Source organism: Eleginops maclovinus, chromosome 16, assembly GCF_036324505.1.
Source record: "Eleginops maclovinus isolate JMC-PN-2008 ecotype Puerto Natales chromosome 16, JC_Emac_rtc_rv5, whole genome shotgun sequence".
Lineage (NCBI taxonomy): Eukaryota > Metazoa > Chordata > Actinopteri > Perciformes > Eleginopidae > Eleginops > Eleginops maclovinus.
Window position 1 is genome coordinate 4794596 of NC_086364.1, and position 22552 is coordinate 4817147.

The 22552-nt window shown below is 34.9% G+C and overlaps 1 protein-coding gene across 3 annotated transcripts; it reads right to left on the minus strand.

Moving 5' to 3' along the window:
* Positions 1 to 53: 53 nt before the first annotated feature.
* si:ch73-366l1.5 (FILIA-N KH-like domain-containing protein) lies at positions 54 to 22113 on the minus strand. 3 transcript variants are annotated; one of them, XM_063903544.1, is made up of 5 exons: positions 21787 to 22112; positions 9294 to 9705; positions 7990 to 8089; positions 5112 to 5181; positions 2009 to 2438 (listed from the first exon to the last, which is right to left on the minus strand). In XM_063903544.1, the coding sequence occupies exons 1-4, from the start codon at positions 21988 to 21990 to the stop codon at positions 5148 to 5150; spliced, it is 750 nt and encodes a 249-aa protein (XP_063759614.1). In that variant the 5' UTR covers positions 21991 to 22112; the 3' UTR covers positions 2009 to 2438; positions 5112 to 5147. The 3 variants fall into 3 exon arrangements, with proteins under 3 accessions (XP_063759613.1, XP_063759614.1, XP_063759615.1); XM_063903543.1 differs by lacking the exons at positions 2009 to 2438; positions 5112 to 5181 and adding an exon at positions 54 to 1156 and having other exon boundaries at positions 21787 to 22113; XM_063903545.1 differs by lacking the exon at positions 5112 to 5181 and having other exon boundaries at positions 21787 to 22109.
* Between the last annotated feature and the right edge of the window lie 439 nt (positions 22114 to 22552).

Here is a 22552-nt window from a genome sequence, read left to right on the forward strand (position 1 = left end):
CACACACACACACACACACACACACACACACACACACACACACACACACACACACACACACACACACACACACACACACACACACACACACACACACACACACACAGGTTTACAGATGGTTAGCTGAGCTTAGCATAAAGACTGGAAACAGATGGAAACTGCTAGCATGGCTGTGCTGATATGTTGATGTAAACAGAAATAACAGCTGACAGAACTAATAATAAATACCACAATACTTAATGTCTTAAAATAAAAATGTGTAATATTTCTAAAATAAAAATATACATTTTATAAGTCTTAATATCTAAAAAAAACCTCATACAGCTTTTAAGTTAGGGTGTGTTTTTAGAATAGTATTATACGATTTTAAGAAAAAATACTTAATGTATAATAATTCATTCATGACAAAAGAAAATTAAGCAGGAAAAAATTAATGTTGGGGGAATAAATTCCAGAAAACTTTAAAATACATTTATTTTTCAAGATTTTGATTATATTTTAAAAGATAACTCTTACTAAATAATTTTGAGAGTACAATTATGCTTTATATATAAATAAACATGTTGATGGTAATGGTTTTCCAAGAATAGCATTTTTTGAGAACAATATCAGAATGTTTCAAAACATGTTGGATTAAGATTATGCCGTAGAAAACACTGCATTACCATAAATGCAGCACTTACATTTGCTATATTACACATGTTCGGTAAAAAAAAACTAAGGTGGCCCATTAGGAACCATGTTTTGTTCAAATAAATTAAAGTCAAATATTTTTGTGAAAAAATTTGAATATTTTAATTTTAAATCCCTCGAAAAATCTGAAAGACAAACAAAGGCTTTAGTCTTAATATTTTAAGATCACTTTGAAAAAAGAATTGAAATATCCGATGAAAAAATCCTTTAACAAAAAATACAAAATATTTAGTTAAATGTTGTACATTCCAAAGTTTTTCACGGTAAATGAAGTACTACTTCAACTAAAAAGAAAAAACGCTAATGTTCATGTTTGAAATATAAATCTACAGTATATTTTGTGAAGTCTCAGAGGGAGTAGAGCTTGAGCTGCTCCTCCATCTCTCCCTCCGTCACCTCCCCCAGCGACTCCTGGTTCTCCCTCAGCAGAAGGAAGATGGCCGCCAGCTGCTCCTGTTGCACCCTGGGAAGTGAAGTCACAAAACTGAACAGAAATACTTAGCTGACATCACATGACAGGACACCAATATAAAAATATTTCATGACAAAGGAAAGAAAGAAAGAAAGAAAGAAAGAAAGAAAGAAAGAAAGAAAGAAAGAAAGAAAGAAAGGAACACATCTTTTAAGATCAATATCGTAATTTACTTAGAAAAAAACATTAATCAACATAAGTTTTATCTTTAAAATCAAATCATAATTGTTAGTGGTTGGTGGAATTTCAAGAATAACGTTGCAACAGTTGTAAAAAATAAGAGATTTTTTTTGGGAATAAAAGTATGGTGGCCGACGGGTGCAAAAGCAAGATGTTTCTTTATTTGCGTTTCTCCTAATTTAAATGGTTTTGACCGTTGAAGCACCTGTCGTCCAATATATGAAAGAAGATTTGAAAATATAATTACATATTTTTTTTAGAAGAAAAGTATAATATTTTGAGAAACAATTAATAATTTCCTTTCAGGATTAATGGTGTAAAACATCAAAGGAAATACATATTTTTTCATCTTGAGAATAAAGATATAAAGAAACGAATAATAATAACAATATTATAATAACATAAAAAGTAAATACAAAATTATCATATTTATAATAAAACAAACAAACTGAATTAAGACATTTAAAAAAATACCTTTTTGGGCTTCAGCACTTTAAATAAATCACTCTTATATTCATATTCTTATATTTTGCAGTAAAGTTTGAAAAAAACACAAACAAAAGAAGCAATTGGAGGGTTAAATTACAGGATATATTTTAATGCACAGGATGCTGAAATCAAAATAAAAACAAAGCTTCCTGAAACAAAAACAACTAACATCGGTTGGGTTTCACACGTTCATTTATTTATTTATTGCATGTCTACACATGTAAATCAAACTGAAAAACTGAAAACCTCAAACACAGGACATTTAACTTCTGTTGTTTCGGTTGTTCTTCTAAGAACAGCAGATTCATTGTTACTGTTTGACTAAACTTTATTGAAATCAAAGTTTGAACAAAAGTGTCACACTGCTCCGTCTGTCCTGTAAACACAATAACTTCACTCTGGTTCTGTTAACGCTACTCTTCATCACAAACAGTACAAACACAGACTCCTGAAGGCACTTTGGTGTAAAGACGTTTGCTATTCACAAGCAGATCAGACCTGAAAGCTTCTCAAATAAAATGTTTTAAATTGTTTCCTTGGGCGTTGAGAAAATCAAAGAAGAAGCTGAAAGGATTTCAAATCTCAGGAGGATCATTCAGGAGCTCTGAAAAATAAATCCACAAAATAGATTTTAATATGCCAAGAAATACAAAATACAACTTCAAATAAGAGTTCCAAACAATCATGAAATTCCCGTATATCACGTTAAATGAAAGCTAAATTTCCTCTGTTATATCGTGTAACCAACTTCAGTCGTGATCCTAATTTTTTATTATTTAATTATTTTAAAATATTTTATTTTGAATGTATTTAAATTTTTTGTACAATGTCAGATTCAAAACAAAATTCCCTCCATGAGTGAACACAATTGTCCAGTTCCTAAAACTGATAAAATTTATTAATATTTTATTCCACTTTTATTAAATACTATTACTCACTTCAGTCCTGATCATCACTCCTTAATAATCATTTATTTTGCAAAAAATCTCTGTTTACATAATGCCACTGTTATTTTAGGAAAGGAAACAAACTAACAAAATGTAAATAATTCAACGTGTTCTATATGTTTAATGCTGAGTGCAAATATATTTAAATGACCTGCACCAACATCTTGCAGTTAGTTGAACTTTTAACTAAGTTAAATAATGTATCTAACTTCAGCTCTGATCATAGCAATTTACTTTTACTTTTTGGGGATTTTAATCCAATAAATTCCAGTTTGCAGTCTTTCTGGGATATGTCAATTGTTAGAATCAACCTTGTTTTTGATTTATTTATCTGTACTCTTGCATTAAAAAAAAGAAAAGAAAATCAACCTTTGAGCACAAAATGTCTCCTTCCTAAAACTGCTATACCAAGTTATTTATTAATATAGTTTTACACTTTCACTGAGTTCATTTATTTAACTTACCATTAAATCAATGTTTCTTCTAATCAAGGACATATCCCCGACTGAAAGATCCTCCTTATATTTAATATACCGACAATACTTGTATATAAAAAACAGTGACATTATGTCGCAGAGAAAAAGTGGAAAATAATAGGAATATATAATAATACCACGACTGATCATTTGCTTGTAGTCTATGGACACCAGAGCCATTTTATCAAGTTAAAGTGGAACATAATAATGATATATAATAACATAAAGACTTTTCTTTCTATGTATATGAGCAATTTCTTCAATACAGAAGTTTTATCTCTTAGAAATTAAAATGTTTTTCTGTTGGTTTCCATACATATACAAGTTGTTTATTCATCAATAAGTCTGGCCTGCGATCATTATGTAACATTATCTTTATAAGGTAACAACTGGTAGACTTTTCAATCAATGAGTCTAGCTCATTGATTTTCAAGATGCACAGAAATTAGCAGAAACCAAAAAAAAATATCAAAAGATATGAGAACACTATTTGATAATAAATAAAAAACACACAAGCTGTTATTATTGAAGTTAGACTGAATTATGAGTTCATGCAGAATACTTGCAGTGTTTGGTTTATAATGTTAAATAGAACACAAATACACACAAAGTGCGGCCGCTCTTTAAACAGGTGTTAGCATCACTCACCGTTAGCTTATGCGTTAGCAGGCAGCATGCAGGGTTAGCAGGGGAAGCTGCGGGAAGTAACGTAAAAGAGAGGCTCGGTCCTCAGAGAGGAAGCTGTACCTGAGTGTGTGTGTGTGTTTGTGTGTGTGTGTGTGTGTGTGTGTGTGTGTGTGTGTGTGTTTGACTTTTTTCAAAGAGTATTCGTTTTTGTATTCATGAATACATCTTATACAGTCATACTGAAAACTCTCATGTAACAAAATGTAATAATTTAATTATTGTATATTTGTATTTTACATTGATAAGCAACATGTATGCATATAGTATACTACTACCAATATTACTACTGACATTATTACTGCTATTACCACTTAAAGTATTACCATTATACTGCTATTCTAATAATTAGTTATAATAATATTGATTCTCCTACTTATTAATTGTGACCATTAACGAGCCAAAAACACCTGTGAAATAATAGTAAATATTATAAATAATCAAATATTATTGTCATATTATTTTTATCTTTTTTAATAACTAAGAAATCTTAATGATATTAATAACAATTATTGTTATCATCATTATAATATATCTAAGGACGTTTACAAATCTAAAGGGAATTGTACACAATTATAAAAGGATAGGTGTAACAAGACTACAAACGCTTAGTCAATGTTATTATATTCTTGTGTAATTACAGGATTCACTTCCCTGTAACAAATTGCCTTCCTGGATCATAAAGTAGCAGAAAGTGTGTTCAACTTTTACGAGTTGAGAAATAAGAAGAAATCATCTTTAATCTTAAAAGAAGTATACTTCTTCATAAAGTTCTGTTTTTCTCTCATGATGTTCCTAAAAACTATTGGTTTTTTTGGAACTTTTAAGAATTTTATCTTGAAAGGAGCTGTAAAATAAATGCACTATTATTATAAGAGCCTCAATATTTATACATCCTTAAATCAGAGCTTAGAGAAAAAAATCCCCTCTGAAATGGGGCACAAGTTTCACAATAGGCTCCTCACACAGAGGTACTCGACTGCAGTAAAAGTACTAATACTACACCGTAAAATACTGTGTTTAAAGAGCCCATTTTAAAGTCATGTGGATCCAAACATGGTAAGCAAGGGAACGCCAACTTCTCCTTCCAGATATAATACATTTTATTTTGTGTTATATTTGTTGGAGTTGATTTAGGGAGGGGGGATTTTAATAAAAACATGACCTTACCATATCCCTCCTAACACACTGTGCGTGTGCTGATGATTAAAGAGAAGTAAAATCAGACGTAAGCTCTATCCTGAAAGATAAGCACACAAAACACCTGCTGTTGTAGCACAAAATGGAGGTTATCCACAAAAACTGGGGAGGGAGTCATGCTGATATATCGGGGGGGGTACCTGACTACTGATATTAATACCTAATGTGAAATTAATGCGCTACAAGAGCGGGTTTGTGTTTGAGCTAACCAATGATTTGAAATTTGCAGCATAAACTGCAGATATTCATACTCAAGCTGAAGAGATTTTAATGTTTTGTTCTACGACATAAAATACGTCCTGAAGCTTTTACGTGACGTTAAAAAAGACATTGCTAACAATAGACTAAATGAGACAACTAAACAGCCCAATGCCAAACATTAGCCGTCTTTAGCTTAGCGTTGTTGATGTAAAGTTATGTGACTATGTCGTCGTTCCTTTACTGCCTAACGTTAGCGTTTTGTTCTGGAGACTGTATTTACACTTCAAAAAATCCTAAAAGAGGTATACATGTAGACATTTTTCCTGATCAAAATGTGGAAGTACCGTAAACGTCTGTATTTCGCAAAGCTTATTTTCTGGAAAAATCCAAAATCCAATGAAAGAACTCATTGGCTTTTAGCGGCGGGAACCAGGGAGATGCTACCTTCAGGGTCGGACTACAAGACTACGTTTAATGTTTCCCTTTGAGTCGAATACTTTACTTTATGAGTTAATACTTGTTAGAAGCGTGTTCCTTTCAATGATCTCACTGAGCTGAGTATCAGCTTCGAAAGGTAAAATGTTTTCACAAGATTTAAACAACATTTTGAGACAAACTCCCAACCAGGACCTGGAGCTGTGAACTATGCAGAGAAATATTTTTACATTTGTGAAGTCTTTTCACCCTGAGTCAGACTCAGACTGAGACAAAGACCCTTCTCTTCTCTGTTTCTCTCAACAGGAACACAAAAACACAGTGTTGCCAACCAACAGGAACATTTTAAAAGTTTCTGGAGTTTAAAATAAAAAGGGTTATCCAATCAGACGCGCTGGATACGTCTCCTCCCCGCTCTTAGATAAAAACTAAATTATAAACACTCTCTCAGCTGGAAAACATGCGTAACAGAGGTTATGTAATGTCTATTCACTCACAGTCCAGCCTCAGGGTGTGTGGAAGACTTTGGTCGACTAAATCTCACAATAGGATTTAAAAATGTTCACTTTTGCATGAATTATTTTAAAATTCAATAATGCAATTTGAATCTTAGGTATCATGAGTACTCTCTGAAATCATCAAAAAATAGACAAGCTCCACTTTTTCGTCTGCAATATTAACATGTACTTGAAAATGCATTAAGTAGCACCTTCACTTTGCATTTTATGAAGTCACTATCAGAGAACATATTTGTCCACATATTAAAGCATTGTTTAAAACAAAAAACACATGAGAATCAAATAAATTAAATATGAAAGAATGCATATTTTTAAATATAGGAATATAATTCAAATATCTTTTCAAAATAATATATCAATATTTAAATAATTAAACTAATATAATTAAAATATATGTTTCAAAGAATAAATTAAAATATAAACAAATATATGTAAAAGAAGATATGTAATACATTTAATCAAATCAAAATAAATATAGTAAAATTTGATATATATAAAATAAAACAAAGAATTATATGTAAGTTCAAATCAAATTAAAAATTAAATCAAATTAAAAATATTAATATATATATACACACACATATATATATATATATATATATATATGTGTGTGTATATACACATGTGTATATACACACACATGTGTATATACACATGTGTGTGTATATACACATGTGTATATACACACACATATATATATATATATATATATATGTGTGTGTGTATATACACACACATATATATATATATATATATATATATATATATGTGTATATATATATATATGTGTGTATATATATATATATATATATATATATACACACACATGTGTATATACACACACACATATATATATATATATACACACATGTGTATATATATATACACTGCCTGACCAAAAAAACAGTCACACTCTCTAATATTCGTTGGACCGCCTTTAGCTTTGATTACGGCACGCATTCGCTGTGGCATCATTTCCACAAGCTTCTGCAATGTCACATCATTTATTTCTGTCTTGCATTAATTTTTCGCCAAGATCTTGTATTGATGACGGGAGATTCGGACCACTGTGCAAAGTCTTCTCCAGCACATCCCAAAGATTCTCAATCGGGTTCAGGTCTGGACTCTGTGGTGGCCAATCCATGTGTGAAAGGATGTCTCATGCTCCCTGAACCACTCTTTCACAGTTTGAGCCCGATGGATCCTGGCATTGTCATCTTGGAACATGCCCGTGCCATCAGGGAAGAACAAATCCATTGATGGAATAACCTGGTCCTTCAGTATATTCAGGTAGTCAGCTGACCTCATTCTTTGGACACATTGCTGAACCTAGACCAGACCAACTGCAGCAACCCCAGATCATAGCACTGCCTATGTATATCCTTTTTTGAGAATGATAACTCGAAAGAGGTAATGCTAACTCTGCTACTCGTTGTTTTTGGGCTAAAAATAAAAATGTGGGTACACAAAAAACATATCCATGCATTTATTTTCCCTTGAATTTCTTTAGTAAAGTCACAAAAAATGTGTCTTCAATTGTATTGACAGAGTTGTTAAGGTGCATGCAGAAGACCCTCCACCCGCGGTCACTGGAAGCTAAGGGCTTTAGCAGCTTGAACACACTGCTGTACATGCAGCCGCACACAGAGGACACTGCAGCAGGCAACATGTCACATGACCTCAGCACCACTCACCTCTGCTCCTCCTCGATCTCCTCCTTGGTCATCATCGTCTCAAACTTGCTCTGTTTCTTTCCTGGAGTGAACATCACCATGTCTTCAGCTGCAGCCACATCTGACACACAGAGGAAAGTAACTGAGTACATCTGCTGAGTACTTAAGTACACATTCTGAGTATTTGTACAAGCTCGTTAACATCTCTGAGGTAAATATTGCACTTTATATTCAACTACATTTGTCTTTAGTTACTTTTTAGATAACAGTTTTTAATCCTACCCAATTGTGTCTAATAAATAAAAATGTGATTAATAGATTACACTAAATAATAAATGTTGCAAAAACTAAAAACAATAACCTATTTTAACTTTCCTATATCACCCTTTTTATTAATTCATATATATATATATATATATACATACAAAAAATCAAGAAAATGGAAAATGTAATTATCAATAAAGAAGTTAATGTAATAATTGAATACATATAAATTAATAAAAAATGGAGGGAATTTGAAGTACAAAAGTCTGCAAATCAATACAGGAGTTAATTTAAAGGTAATTAAGAAAATAAATACAGAATCATTAGTTAATGTCACTTTTTTATTTAGCATTTTGTTATTGTGCTGTTAGTACTTCAGCTGAAATAACGGTTCTGAAGGATACACACAAACACATATATGTCGCTCCACCTGCTGTTCAGAGCAGCCAAGTGCTTTAACTGTTTGAGATCAAGAATTAGGCAGATGGCCCTCTCCATGCCAACTGACACACACACACACACACACACACACACACACACACACACACACACACACACACACACACACACACACACACACACACACACACACACACACACACACACACACACACACACACACACACACACACACACACACACACACACACACACACACACACACACACACACACACACACACACACACACACACACACACACACACACACACACAGGAAGTAAACAGCTGGTCTCCATGTGGCTGCTGGGACTCTACTTCCTGGTAAATAACAGTTGGTATAGATGCAAAGAGAGCATTACTCATTATTTAAATGTATTTTTAATGTGTTTTTTCTCAACATTTACCATGTAGAGTATTTTATAAAAGCAGAGTATGCAGAATTCTGCAGTAGAATGAAGTTACATGAAGTAAAGTATTGATTGTACAGTGTTAGGTACTTAAAGTAAAAGTGCTGATTGTGCAGTAATTGGACCCTGTAAGAGTCCATTCATACGTTGTTTTTGGATTCAAATCACTGCTGCAAGAATTCATGTGAAGAAATAAAGTAACAATATCTTACCATTGGTCGGGACAATCTCGGGTTCTGGTTCTGGTTCTGGTGTTATCTCTACGATGGGTTCAGGTTCAGGCTCCTGGACCACCTCAGGTTCAGGCTCGGGCTCGGCCACGGGTTCTGGAAGCACAGCTGGCTCTGGGACAGGTTCTGGTTCATATACTGGTTCAGGTTCTGGGACAGGTTCTGGTTCATATACTGGTTCAGGTTCTGGGACAGGTTCGGGTTCCAATACTGGTTCTGGTTCGGGGACAGGTTCGGGTTCCCACACTGGTTCTGGTTCTGGTTCTGGTGCTGCAGCTACTTGTGCTGCAACTGGTTCTGGTACAATCTCTGGTTCAGGGACAGGCTCTGGTACTTTAACTGGTTCAGGGACAGGCTCTACTTTAACTGGTTCTGGTTCTGGTACTGGAGCAGGCTGGAGAGACAAAAAGTTTGAAAAAAGTTAACTACTGTCAGAGAAAAAGTGATGTCATCACGTCAGCAAAATTATGAAAAATACTTCCGGCCAGATCTTCATAAAACCTGGTGGAAACAAGGTGGCATGACTTAAGGAAAAGCCCATTCAAATATGAAGCAGATCAGAATCATTTTTGAAACTTTTAAAAATGAATTTCCAACTTCGCAGGGGTTCTTGTGAATTTTCCCAGTCAGGAAGGTTGTTAACGATTTTTCGAACCCCACCTGAATGCAGCACAAAAGCCAAATATTGTAACGTTACCATGGTGAAAAATAGTGTCTGTATTTTGCCAGTTTTCTGTGACCATGTGAAATAAGACCCACGAAAGGTGGTTTGAGTAACGGTTTTAAGATCTTAAAGAGTTAAGAGTTTCACTCTTGCCTATCTTTCTCCGCGGCGTCCAACATTTTCTTTAACTTTTATTTAAATATAAATCAGAAGTGTCTTCTTGTCACTTATCCAGCCAACGGCATCGTCTCTGATACCGGTGCATCCCTAAATATCTCCTCAGTGGAGGTCCCTGAGATCATATTAACGTGTGACCTCTGACCTCAGACAGAGCAACGCTGCGTGGGAGGACATGCTGTCAGCTGCAGATCCTCGTTGAGGGTTCGCCGCCGCCTGCCTCTGACTTCAGGACAAATGAAAGCCTCTCCAGTGTCTGCCGCCCTGTCCTCTCCCTGACTAGCTCTCATATTTATATCTATCTGTCTTTTCAACAGGAGATCTCCCTGCTCCTCCACACAGACGCATCTGTCCGTATGTTTTTGTAAAGTGCTGAGTTTGAAGAGATTGACATTTGAGGGGCTGATCGAGTTTCTCCATCAGGTGCAGGAGTGACAGGATGAACCTTTAACTTGATCAGGATTCTAAAACCGTACATTAAGTTATCTGGATCCGTAAACACTGAATCAAGATTAAGAAACCCTACATTTGGTTAACAATCCCTACATCAATATGATAATATACAAAATCTAAATTTGAAAACACTAAATCATGATCGCATAATTCAAAATAATGCTTCTGAAATAGAAATATCAAAGCAGTACAACACCAACTAATGATTTTAAAATTCCAAATCATTAAAACGAGATACAAAACATAAGTTTTTCAAACCTAAATCATGATTATAAGTTATTAAGTCAGTATACTAAAAACAGACTATAAATCACCAAATCAATATAACAAAATACTTTAACCTCAAGAATATAAAATAATCTAAATGATATAATTCTAAATTACTTCAAGATACTAAATAAAAATTATATAATACCAATTCAAGATTACGGAACACAAAATAAAGATTATTGAATAAAAAAAATTGATGAAGATACAAAAAAAGATTTTATTCTACAAAATCAAGATTATGAGATACTCAATCAAGATGTTTTAATACTGAAACACAAAGAAACAAAACACTAAATCATGATATGAAATTCTATACAACAAGAAAAAAAGTACAATACAACAGCGTTCAAATTATCAATCAAGATTATAAAACACTAAACAAAGACTACAGGCTGACTCAATTTAGTCCCACAGGTGGCAGTGACAGTGAATGCACCCTGGCTCTTTCACTGTCTCGATCTCTTAATCCAAAAGCCCCCCCCGCCCTTCTCTCCCTCTAACTGGATTGGCATCCGTTTAGCACAAAACACTTCCCTTCCTCTGCCTCTGAATTCCTGAGCCATGACACACCAAAATCTTAACATCAAAGAGCCAAAGACTGGCCGTGTTCTGGATCACTGTGCTAAACGCAGAGTCATGAACTCATCCTGTGAGTCAGCATGATGATACACTCTGAGATTTTAGGAGGATCACTGTTAAAGGATACTAAATCAAGATAGTGAGATTGGAAATCAAGATTACAATATACAAATTCAAGAACATGATATACTAAACCAAGACAACGTGGCTAATGTGATGCTTCATCAACAGGAAGTGATGCTTATTAGGGTTATAAATAATTAAAATCACGATTATACGGTGATCACATTGTAAAATATCAAATTAAGATCATGAGCAGGGCAATTAAGATTATACAATGACCAATCATGATTATATAATAGAAAGGCATGATTACAAGATTCTAAATCAAAATTCTAGAATTATAATTTGGTTTAATCCTAAATCCTGGTTACGAGATGCTAAATCATGCTTATATAAGCTTAAATCATGACTTCCAGAGAGTAAATTAAGACCCCATAAAACTAAATCATGATCAAGAGATACTTAATTGTGATTTTATTTATACTAAATCATGATTTAATCATTCTACACTGAAACATATTTAAAATCATGATTACGAGAAACTAAATCCATATCATTTAATACAGAATCATGGTGAGACGAAGTTAAATCAATATTATTTAATTACTTAATCACTAAATCATGATTAAAAAATATAATTCAAGATTATACCATACTCAATCAGGATGAGAAATTACTGAATTAATATCAAACCTTACTAAATCAAGATAACGAGATATTTCATCAAGATTATACTGTATTAAATGATGATAACAACTTATTAAATGAATATTATACCATACTAAATCATGATTACAAGATATTAAATCCAATTATACAGTACTAAATCATGATTACAAGATATGAAATCCAATTATACAGTACTTCATGATGATTTTATAATACTTAAACACGATTATATGATACAAAATCTTAATCACCAGATACTAAATCAGAACTATTTAAAATGTAATCATGATTACAAGATACAAACTTTAGATTATATTATATGAAAACCATCCTTATAAAATACAAAATCATGATGACAAGATACTAAATCAAGATTATGAAATGCTATACAAAAAAAATAAACTACATAAGACACTAAACAAAGACTACAGGCTGACTGAGTACAAGCCCACAGGTGGCAGTGACAGTGAATGCATCCTGACTGTTTCACAGCACTCGTGCCGGCCATCCACCCCACCCCCCCTCGCTCCTTCTAACTGGATTGGCATCCGTTAAACACTTCCCTTCCTCTGCCATTCCTGAGCCATGAAACACCAAAATGACCTCGACACCAAAGAGCCAAAGACTGGCCGTGTTCTGGATCACTGTGCTAAACGCAGAGTCATTAACTCATCCTGTGAGTCAGCATGATGATACACTGTTATCTTAGCCAAAACCAAAGCCCGCTGCTGTCGTGTTAATTGGTCGAATATGTTAGTTTTGGAAAGTAGTGCATGAGCTCATCGTGTCCTGCTGTTCTTTCAGCCGCTGACCTTTGGATGAGTCAAACACGCAGCACTAGAGCTAATTATGGATAATCATGTCTGCCATAAGACATTTTTGATAAACTATAAAATCAATAAAGTAAATAAATCCACATATTAAGACAAAAAAGAATGACATGACAAGTTAGATCAGAAAACACAAAAATCAATATTATATTATGAAATCAAGGTAATACCATTCTAAATCAAGATCGTTCAATCCAAAATAAATATTATAGGATTCTGAATTGTGATTGTATACGACTACATCATGATTATTGAATCAAGATTGAATGATTGGATAATAGAGAATCATGATAACAACTAGCTATATCAAGATATAAATCATACCACATCATGATTAAAGGACAAATATTAAATCTTTTTGCACTACTTTATTTATCTTTTGCACCATGCATGTTGAGTTGTTGGAGGAGCACGCGACATAAGATTTTCATTGCCAACATATACGCTGTATCTGCTGTGCATATGACCAATAAAACCTTATTTATCTTTTGCACCATGCATGTTGAGTTGTTGGAGGAGCACGCGACATAAGATTTTCATTGCCAACATATACGCTGTATCTGCTGTGCATATGACCAATAAAACCTTGAAACCTTGAAATCATGATTACAAGGTGATAAATCCAGATTATAAAATTCCAAATCATGACGTTAAATCAATATTCTCTTAAATCATTTGAAATGTTTCTAAACCTCTACGAAATACTGAAGATTCTTCCTCTGATAAGCCCTGCTCACTGTGGCCTTCCCGACATCTGGTAGCGTTTCCTGGTAAAAGTATCGTGATGGGTAACGTTACACTGAGCTCCACTCTTAAAATCCATTTTAACTCTGTAACAGTGGGGGGGCGAGGACGGGCGTCACACCTCCTGCAAACCTGATTAAACTCTAGAGGGCAAGCTGATACTCTCTGTCTAATAAATATTCTGCAGGTTTAGAGGGTAAATAAAGAGCACCGCACCTGATCTCCTGAAGGGATTTAAGAAAATGAAGTTGTAATCGGTGGCTTTAAACCCCACTACATCCAAACTAAATACTGGAGATACTTTGCTGAGGTGGAAATACCAAACTGACTGTTGATGTGTCAGAGGTTCCTTCTCTGTTGTGCTTCTCTGTCTATTACAGAACCATTTATTCCCTCAGCTCTTACGCCACCCTGATTTATGAAAGAGACAATGAGACACTTCCAACCTGTTCATTGAAGTCTTTGGGATTGTTTGCAGGGAAACATCTTCATGACTGTCTACAAGGAACTTCTGCAAGTCTGTCTGCAGGGAACATCTGCAAGACTGTCGGCAGAGAGAGTTGGCAAGACTGTCTTTTAGACTTTGTAAAAGACACTCTGCAGGAAGCCTCTGCAAGATGGTCTTCTAAATTTTCTGCGGTGAAGATCTGCACAACTGCCTGCAGGGAACATCAGAATAGCTGTCCTCTGGACTGTCTGCAGATAACATATGCTGTAATGTTTTCTGGACTCCCTGCAAGATTGTCAGCAGGAAAAATCTGCAAGACTGTCTTCTAGACATTCTGCCAGACTGTCTGCAGGGAACCTCTGCAACACTGTCTGCAGGGAACCTCTGCAACACTGTCTGCAGGGAACATCTGCAACACTGTCTGCAGGGAACCTCTGCAATACTGTCTGCAGGGAACATCTGCAATACTGTCTGCAGGGAACCTCTGCAATACTGTCTGCAGGGAACATCTGCAACACTGTCTGCAGGGAACATCTGCAACACTGTCTGCAGGGAACCTCTGCAATACTGTCTGCAGGGAACATCTGCAACACTGTCTGCAGGGAACATCTGCAATACTGTCTGCAGGGAACCTCTGCAATACTGTCTGCAGGGAACATCTGCAACACTGTCTGCAGGGAAACTCTGCAATACTGTCTGCAGGGAACATCTGCAACACTGTCTGCAGGGAACATCTGCAATACTGTCTGCAGGGAATATCTGCAACACTGTCTGCAGGGAACATCTGCAATACTGTCTGCAGGGAACATCTGCAATACTGTCTGCAGGGAACATCTGCAACACTGTCTGCAGGGAACATCTGCAACACTGTCTGCAGGGAACATCTGCAACCCTGTCTGCAGGGAACATCTGTAAGCATTTCTGCAGGGAACATCTGCAAAATTGTTTGCATGTAAAATCTGCAGGACTGTCTTTTTGAATGTCTGCAAGAATGTCTGAAGTGACATTCTACAGATAAAGTCTGCATAACTGTCTGAAGGGAACATATGCAGGAGTGTCTTCAAGCAAACATCTGAAATGACCTTCTGAGGGATTGTTTGCAGGAAAAGTCTGAAGCACTTTCTACAGGTACTGTCTGCAGGATTGTCTGCATTGAAATTATTACCTCAGTAAACTTATTGGAATTGGTGGTTATAACTATATTTTAAAAAGGAAGAGGCCTTTTTGGAAGATTCTGCTTAGTTAGTACTTGTTGTGTTTGAAATTGATTAGAAACAGAAAATTACGTTACGTAGATTTGTACATTTTTATGTTCAACCAAAGACTATTATTTCTCTAAAGAGCTGCTGTTGGTTACTGTGGGATGTGTGCACTCTTTAAATCCTGTCAATACTCTTTTTGTGTAAAACCTTTACACTCTGTGTTCAAGGCTTCATTGTGGCCAAGCACAAAAATGCCAGGATGTTCCTGGGCTCGTGCATTGGAAACAGTGGTGAGGGTGGAATCACAGTGGGGGAATTAGTTGCGATGCTTTGATATGAAGCCATTTTTATCCCAGGCAACATTTCTGAGGGAGGGAAATACCAGCAGAAATGTGTCAGAAACAACAGTTCTATGAGTCCAGGACACACTCCTGTCCACAGTCTGACAAAACCCAAAGAAACAAGGGGTCTGTGAATGCAACACGGGCCAAACCCACAGCGTGACTCAAAGTCAAAACAGCTGAATGGTGAGAAGTAATAACAGATGGTGAATGTGCGGGATAACATTTCAATATATGGGTCGATATTTATTTTGTGGGCCACTATTCAAAATGGGATTTAAAAGAAAGCCCACACCGAGCTACCTCCACATCTTATCTGGACAGAAAACAGCTGCTCTGAGTCCTTCCTCCCTTCAAACCTGGCTAGAGTGCGAGCACTCACATGTCCATGTATGGAGAGCTGCACAGCCAGCAGCACTGTGCTCATTTACAAAGAATGAGGAGGGAGGAGAAATAATAAACAGACTAACAGTTTTAAAAGCAGATTTTATTGCTCGTTTCTCAATTTCTACACAACATCATTGTTTTATCCCATAATCAAATCCATGTCCTAATGTACGTCCAGGAATAGTTTAACGCGGCAATTGTCTGGGCAGAGATCATATTTAAAGAGGCTTGATTTTATTTCTTACTATCATAATAAAACATTTAAAGGTAAATAAATGAAATCACTCTCAAATTAAAGAAGTGCTGCAGGTTACCGTTCAAATTAAACCAAATGTTAATTGATCTAACATCGTTAACTATGTGCAACAGCTTTGTATATATATTTGTATTACTTATTTATTTTCATTTCAGTGCAATAATGTGGATATTCTGTTTAACTTTTCATTCAAATGAAGTTTCAATTCACGAAGTCAAATGAGCAATACATTCATAAACATATTTAATCAAATGTTTTCTATTTCCTTTAAAAATGCACCAGCTTACAAGACTTTGACCTTTTGTCTATTTACATATTCAAAGCAATTCATTAATCATTATTAACCAGAGAAACATACACAAAAAGGTGACCATTATATTATATTAACACCATAAAAAAACGACTATCTCTAGTTAAATGTTAAATTCATATGAGTTAATGTTTAGGTCCTTCTGCCTTTCTTATTGCAGGGTGGAGGGTACAGGGTGTAGGGAACAGAGAAGTGGACAGCTGTAACTTTAGGAGGAGGATCGCTACAACATACTAAGCACATAAATGTCAGGGAGCCAGATTGGGCTCGGCTCTGATGGCAGGGATACGTGAGGCATGCAGAGCTGTCAATCTGAGACAGGAAGCTGAGAACAGCCTGAGCTCAGGGCCTCCAGAGGAGCTGCAGTCCAAAGGGAGGCACACACTGAAGCTCCTTTAAGTTACATTCTTTCATGTGATAAAAACAGAGGCAGGCTACCATCAAAAGCCAATGATGATTTCAGACAGAAGTAAAAAACAATAATCTAATTTGTAGTTAATTTAGCTGAAATTGCATTTGTCCCTGGTTTATTATAGCTTTTGTTGATGTCCAATAAGTTTTAACATTGTTCTCAAAAAATGTCTAACTAATACTGCAAATGTGGAGAAATTCCTTTGTATGCACATATTTTGTGTAAATGGTAAATGGACTTGTACTTATATAGCGCTTTATCCAGACTTTTCGACCCCTCAAAGTGCTTTACATACTACATGTCATTCACCCCATTCACACAGAGCAGTACACTTTTTGCTCTAGGTAACTACATTTCACACACATTCATACACCGTTGGCCATGCCATTGGGAGCAAATCGGGGTTAGGTATTTTGCCCAAGGATACATCAACATGTTGACTGCTAGGGCTGGGATCGAACCCAAGACGACCGCAGCCACAGTCACCCCCAACATGTATACTTTTTGTCTCATATTTGTTTCCACATTTCTACACCACTCTTATGAAATCACTGTAAAGGCAGACAAGGCAGTCTCATAAGAAAGCTCTAGCCTCAACTTAGGTACATTGGATCTAAAAACGGCTTTTTTTGTGTACAATGCTAAATGATATCATATTCCAACATGTAACATATTTCTCCAAGGTTTTCTTTTCATTTAAAATTGTCCAATGTGACATACAGGACATTGACTCGTTTAATTTTTTTTTAATTTAAATGTATTTATAACTTTTAATATTCTTACTGTTGTTCTTCTTGTTATTATTATTTGTATTTTTATTATTATTATTATCATCATCATCATCATCATCATCATCATCATCATCTTATTTTTATGAGCTGTTCTCATTACAATTATTGACATTAATTGGGAGCTATCAGTTGGGATATTCGGTCTGACTTTGCATTGAATGAATTGAGTTTTAAACAAAAATAATTCATAAAACATGGAGAAATAATTGAATTTGTGTGACAGTGACATTACAGGCTGACTCCTACACAGCTTCAGTCATCACAGACGAACAACAGTCTCTGTGTTTTCGCTCCCTGAGGTCACAATCACAGAGACTTCCTTTATGTGCACATTTACACTAAGATAAAATATACCATTCTGCTGCTGCAGCATGGGCAGATTATCAGGGAATGGACCCAGCGCCCAGACATGGAAGGTTTACAGTGGTTTTCCCTGTTTGTTTGTTTTTTGTAGTTTTGTGTCCTTAAGGTCTTTGTAGTTGTTTTATGTCACTATTTGTAGTTGTTTGGGTTCTTAAGTCATTTTTGTTAGATTTTATCTGTTCAAAGATAAACAAAATTCATAGTATATTTGTTAAATATTGTCTTTCTGTAAGAGTGATTTAATGTGACATTGGATGTTGGGTGTCTCTTAAGTCACTTTGTGTTGCTTTGAAGATGTTTTCTGTGTCTTTGTTGTTGCATTGTGTCTCTTTGAGTCTTTGTGGTCATCAACTCTCTTTGTGTAATTGTTTGGTGTGTCTTTGAAATGTCGTATGGCTGTCTTTGCAGTCATTTTGTTTTAATTTAGAGTGTCTTTGTTGTTGTTTAGTGTCTTTTTGAAGTAATTTTGTTTTTTCTCTGTATTTGTTTTGTATCTCTGTACCTAGTTTTGTGTCTCTCTGTAGTTTTGCATCATTGTGTTGTCTTGTTATGTCCCTTTGTAGTTGTCTGGTGTCTCTTTGTAGTAATGTTTGTTTGCCTTGTTGTTGTTTTGTCTTTTTGTAGTCATTTTGTGTGCCTTTGTTTTCGTGCTTCTGTGAAGTAATTACGTTTTTTTCTCTCTACTTGTTTTGTGTCTCTTTTAGGTTGTTTACCCTCCTTTCACGCCGCAAATTAAGACATTAACCCATCTTGTTGTGCGTAACAGGTAAATGAGAATTATAAAACAACAAGAAGGCTCTGTGTCCAAACAAAAACAGCAAATCTCATTACCAGATCCACTCCTTCGATTTTTACCTTTCAAAATAAAAGCCCTAAACATAAAATATCCACACAGGAGTACTTCACACTTTAGTTTTTTTTAATTTATCACACCCCAATGTTTCAAGGCCTGTCTGTTAAGGTGTACAACCCACCAGAACAAACTGATGGTCAGAAAGTAAACTTATATTCTTGCTAAATCATCCAGCTGACTCTTGTGATTCTATACCTGGAAACCATGACAAAAACATTGAAATGTGACTCCAAATTGATAGAAAGCGGCTCGTCTCAGCGTGTTCAGCCTGAATCAGCAGGATGAAATGACACAGTTGTCCAACATCACATGAAGCCATGTGAAGGCGTCACGCCCAATTTAGCCTTCATGTTGCCCCCAAATATAGATGCCCAGTCTATCGCATGTTACAGCAGTGGTAGGCACATTCCTCAGGCATTTAAAGGTCAAACAACGTCTGCAGACGTACTGTGTTCTGCTACTGCTGCCATATGAACTTGATTTACATTATACCATCAGGAGAGCAAAACATAAAGTATGTCAGTGTGGGCACAAGCAAATCTAGTCTTCAAGTGTTGTATGAAGAAAAAAGAAGATTACTTTATTTGGGCATCATCAACCATAAAGAGGCCACAATTTACGACGAGAGAGACAAACTTCAACCTGAGGATGCAAATTTCAACGAACTTCCTCAATTGAGGTTTTAGTTAACGTTGCACACACAGGGCAAGTGTTTGCAACAGCGTTTTTATCCTCTCACGTGTCCCGCAAATACTGCCAAACATATACCTATTTGAGAAATATAGTTCGACATGATGATTTAACATGATAATATTGACTGCTAATTATCAATAAATGCAGAAGCAAAAAAACAAAAAGAAAAGCTCACATTTGTTTTAAGCTTTCATAGCGTCAATTATTCAATTAGGTTTATATAGGCCTATATGTTTTTATTGGTTGCCATTTAACCTCAAAATAATAAATGATTAAAATACTGTACAGAGTAAGGTATATTTAGTCTAGAACTACCACAAATAACTATCTTCTCTTTTGCAATAATCACTTTTACGATAAACTGTAAAAAATGCTGGAAATGTAAATATTAACAAACAATCAAGTATTAAATGTCTTGTTTTGTTACAATCCCAAATATGTTTTATGACTTTTTATTTTAATACTGTTGGATAGCTAACCTGATTTTAGCATTAGCTCTGTTAGCATTAGTGGTGCTTTTCGCTGACTTCAAATACAATGCTAACAGGCTAATGTTTAGCAGAAATAAGGTTATCCATGTTAGCATGCTAACATTAGCTAATAAATATTGTACACAAAGTCATAAGTTCTGCGGGACTTTGCTCATTTTCAAAAGAAATTGTCACATGAAAATGTTGACTTGATAATAGGAGCTGCAAAGACTATTTGGCAAATGTATATGTCTATAGATAGAAAATTAATTGGTAAACTCTCTTATACTGTTTCCTGCAGAAACGTCTTTAATTGAGTTTTCAGCCTCTCCTTGGGTTTTGGACTAAGAAAAAAAAAGACATTTAGAGATAATACTTTTGAACAAATGTTTTTACAAAAGATTATCTGTAGATGAATCAGTTTAAGTCAGAATAAAAGATGAAACACACATTTCATCACAATGCATCCCATAGTTGGTTCTTTAAGGCACAGTACATAAATGCAATTATTTCCAGCAGTATTTTGATGATGTTAAGTATATTTAAAGTGTGAACCAAAAACCTTCCTAAAACATTAGTTATTTATTATGTACCTTTCATTCTTACAATATGGAAAAGTTAACATATTTATAATTAAACTAACCGATAATTGTTTCAGCCCTATGTAGGACTAAAGCGGTCATTATAAAAAATAAGTAAAAGCGATATTTTCTAAAATATATGCTGGTTCATTCCAAAAAAGGAATATGCACAGAATTAGAAGCATATAATGATTTATATCACAAATTATTTATTCATTTACATGTTTAACTATCTCTTAATTTATTCTTTACTTTTAACTTTGATTTATGTATGTATTTTATTTTTTTCCTATGTAATCCCTGTTCTTTAAATGTGTATATCTTCTTCCCTGAGTAGAGGGGGCGTGTCTTGTTGGTGTCAATCATTACTGAAGTTACACTGTTACTTAACAATTGATTTGTTTTCAAACTAACCTGCAGTTTTATGAAAGGCTTAATGAAACATGTCTTTATTTATTATATCACCTTAAACATCATAGCTGAGTATTGTTCACACATTTTTCCAAATATTAATTGATCCATTAATTGATTTGCCATGTTCAGCCAAAATGCAAAACTCCTCTACAATTTCAAGGCAAATTCACACTATTTACATTTCTACTATAAGTCATCAAAAAGTAAGGACATTTAAACATTTTGTAATGTCATTTCCCCTTTTTTGTAAAGTATGCAAATATATTTATATTTCTTTATAAATATATATAAACGTTTACTTTTTTGTTTGGTTTTTTCACTTTGTACATGTGTCCAAGCCTATATTTATATTGGATACTTTGCAAAATGTCAGGACTTTTTTTTTTAGGCTAAAGAGAATTGATAATAAAACATGTTTTTTTGTTGAAAGCAATGCAAGTTTCTGTTAGCTTTATAAATGCCATTATTGGTTCATTCAAACACTAACAGAATGAAGCCATCTTACCTTCACTTTGACTGGAGCAGGCTCGGCTATGGTCGGTTTTCCCAGGGCTCTGGACGGAGGGATGTCGTCTCCGTAGCTGACTTTTGGCTTCTTCTTAGCGGCTGCGGAGGCGTCGGGCTTCTTGTTCAGATACGATGAAGCGAAATAAATGGCGACTGCAGTGAAAAGGAGCGCGGGGATGAGGACGGCCGGGTCCAGGTCCATGATGGAGGATTTATGAATTAAATATTATAGAGAAAAAGTTACAAATGTGAGTTCAGTGTGTTATCCAGGCTGCAGTCACACACACTGAGTTGCATCTCGCCTCCAAACACAATCTACCCTCACAGCTGCCCACTAAGGGAGGGCGAGTTTCAAAATAAAAGCCTACAGGATAGTGTTTTTCCACTTCACAATAAAAGTTTGGTTTTGAGTGATGTTACCTGCCAGAGTATTAACCATTAATGAGACCTTAATGAGAACGCAGCACAAAAGCTGCCAAAATAAAAAAAGATTAATACACAATGTGCAAACATTCTTTGTAAACACATAGACAATAAAAATATATATATTTTTTTTAAAAGGAATCTTGTAACATTTTAATTAAAAAATTATTACAGCACAAATTTTACTTTGTGTATTTAGGATACACACTGTTTTATACACTTATTTTACAAGATTAAATACCTTCACATTTACCAAAATGTAGGGCATGAACAGACCAACAATAAATATGTATAGAAGTGGAAGGTTGAATAACAATTAAAAAAAATAGTCAGACAAACTA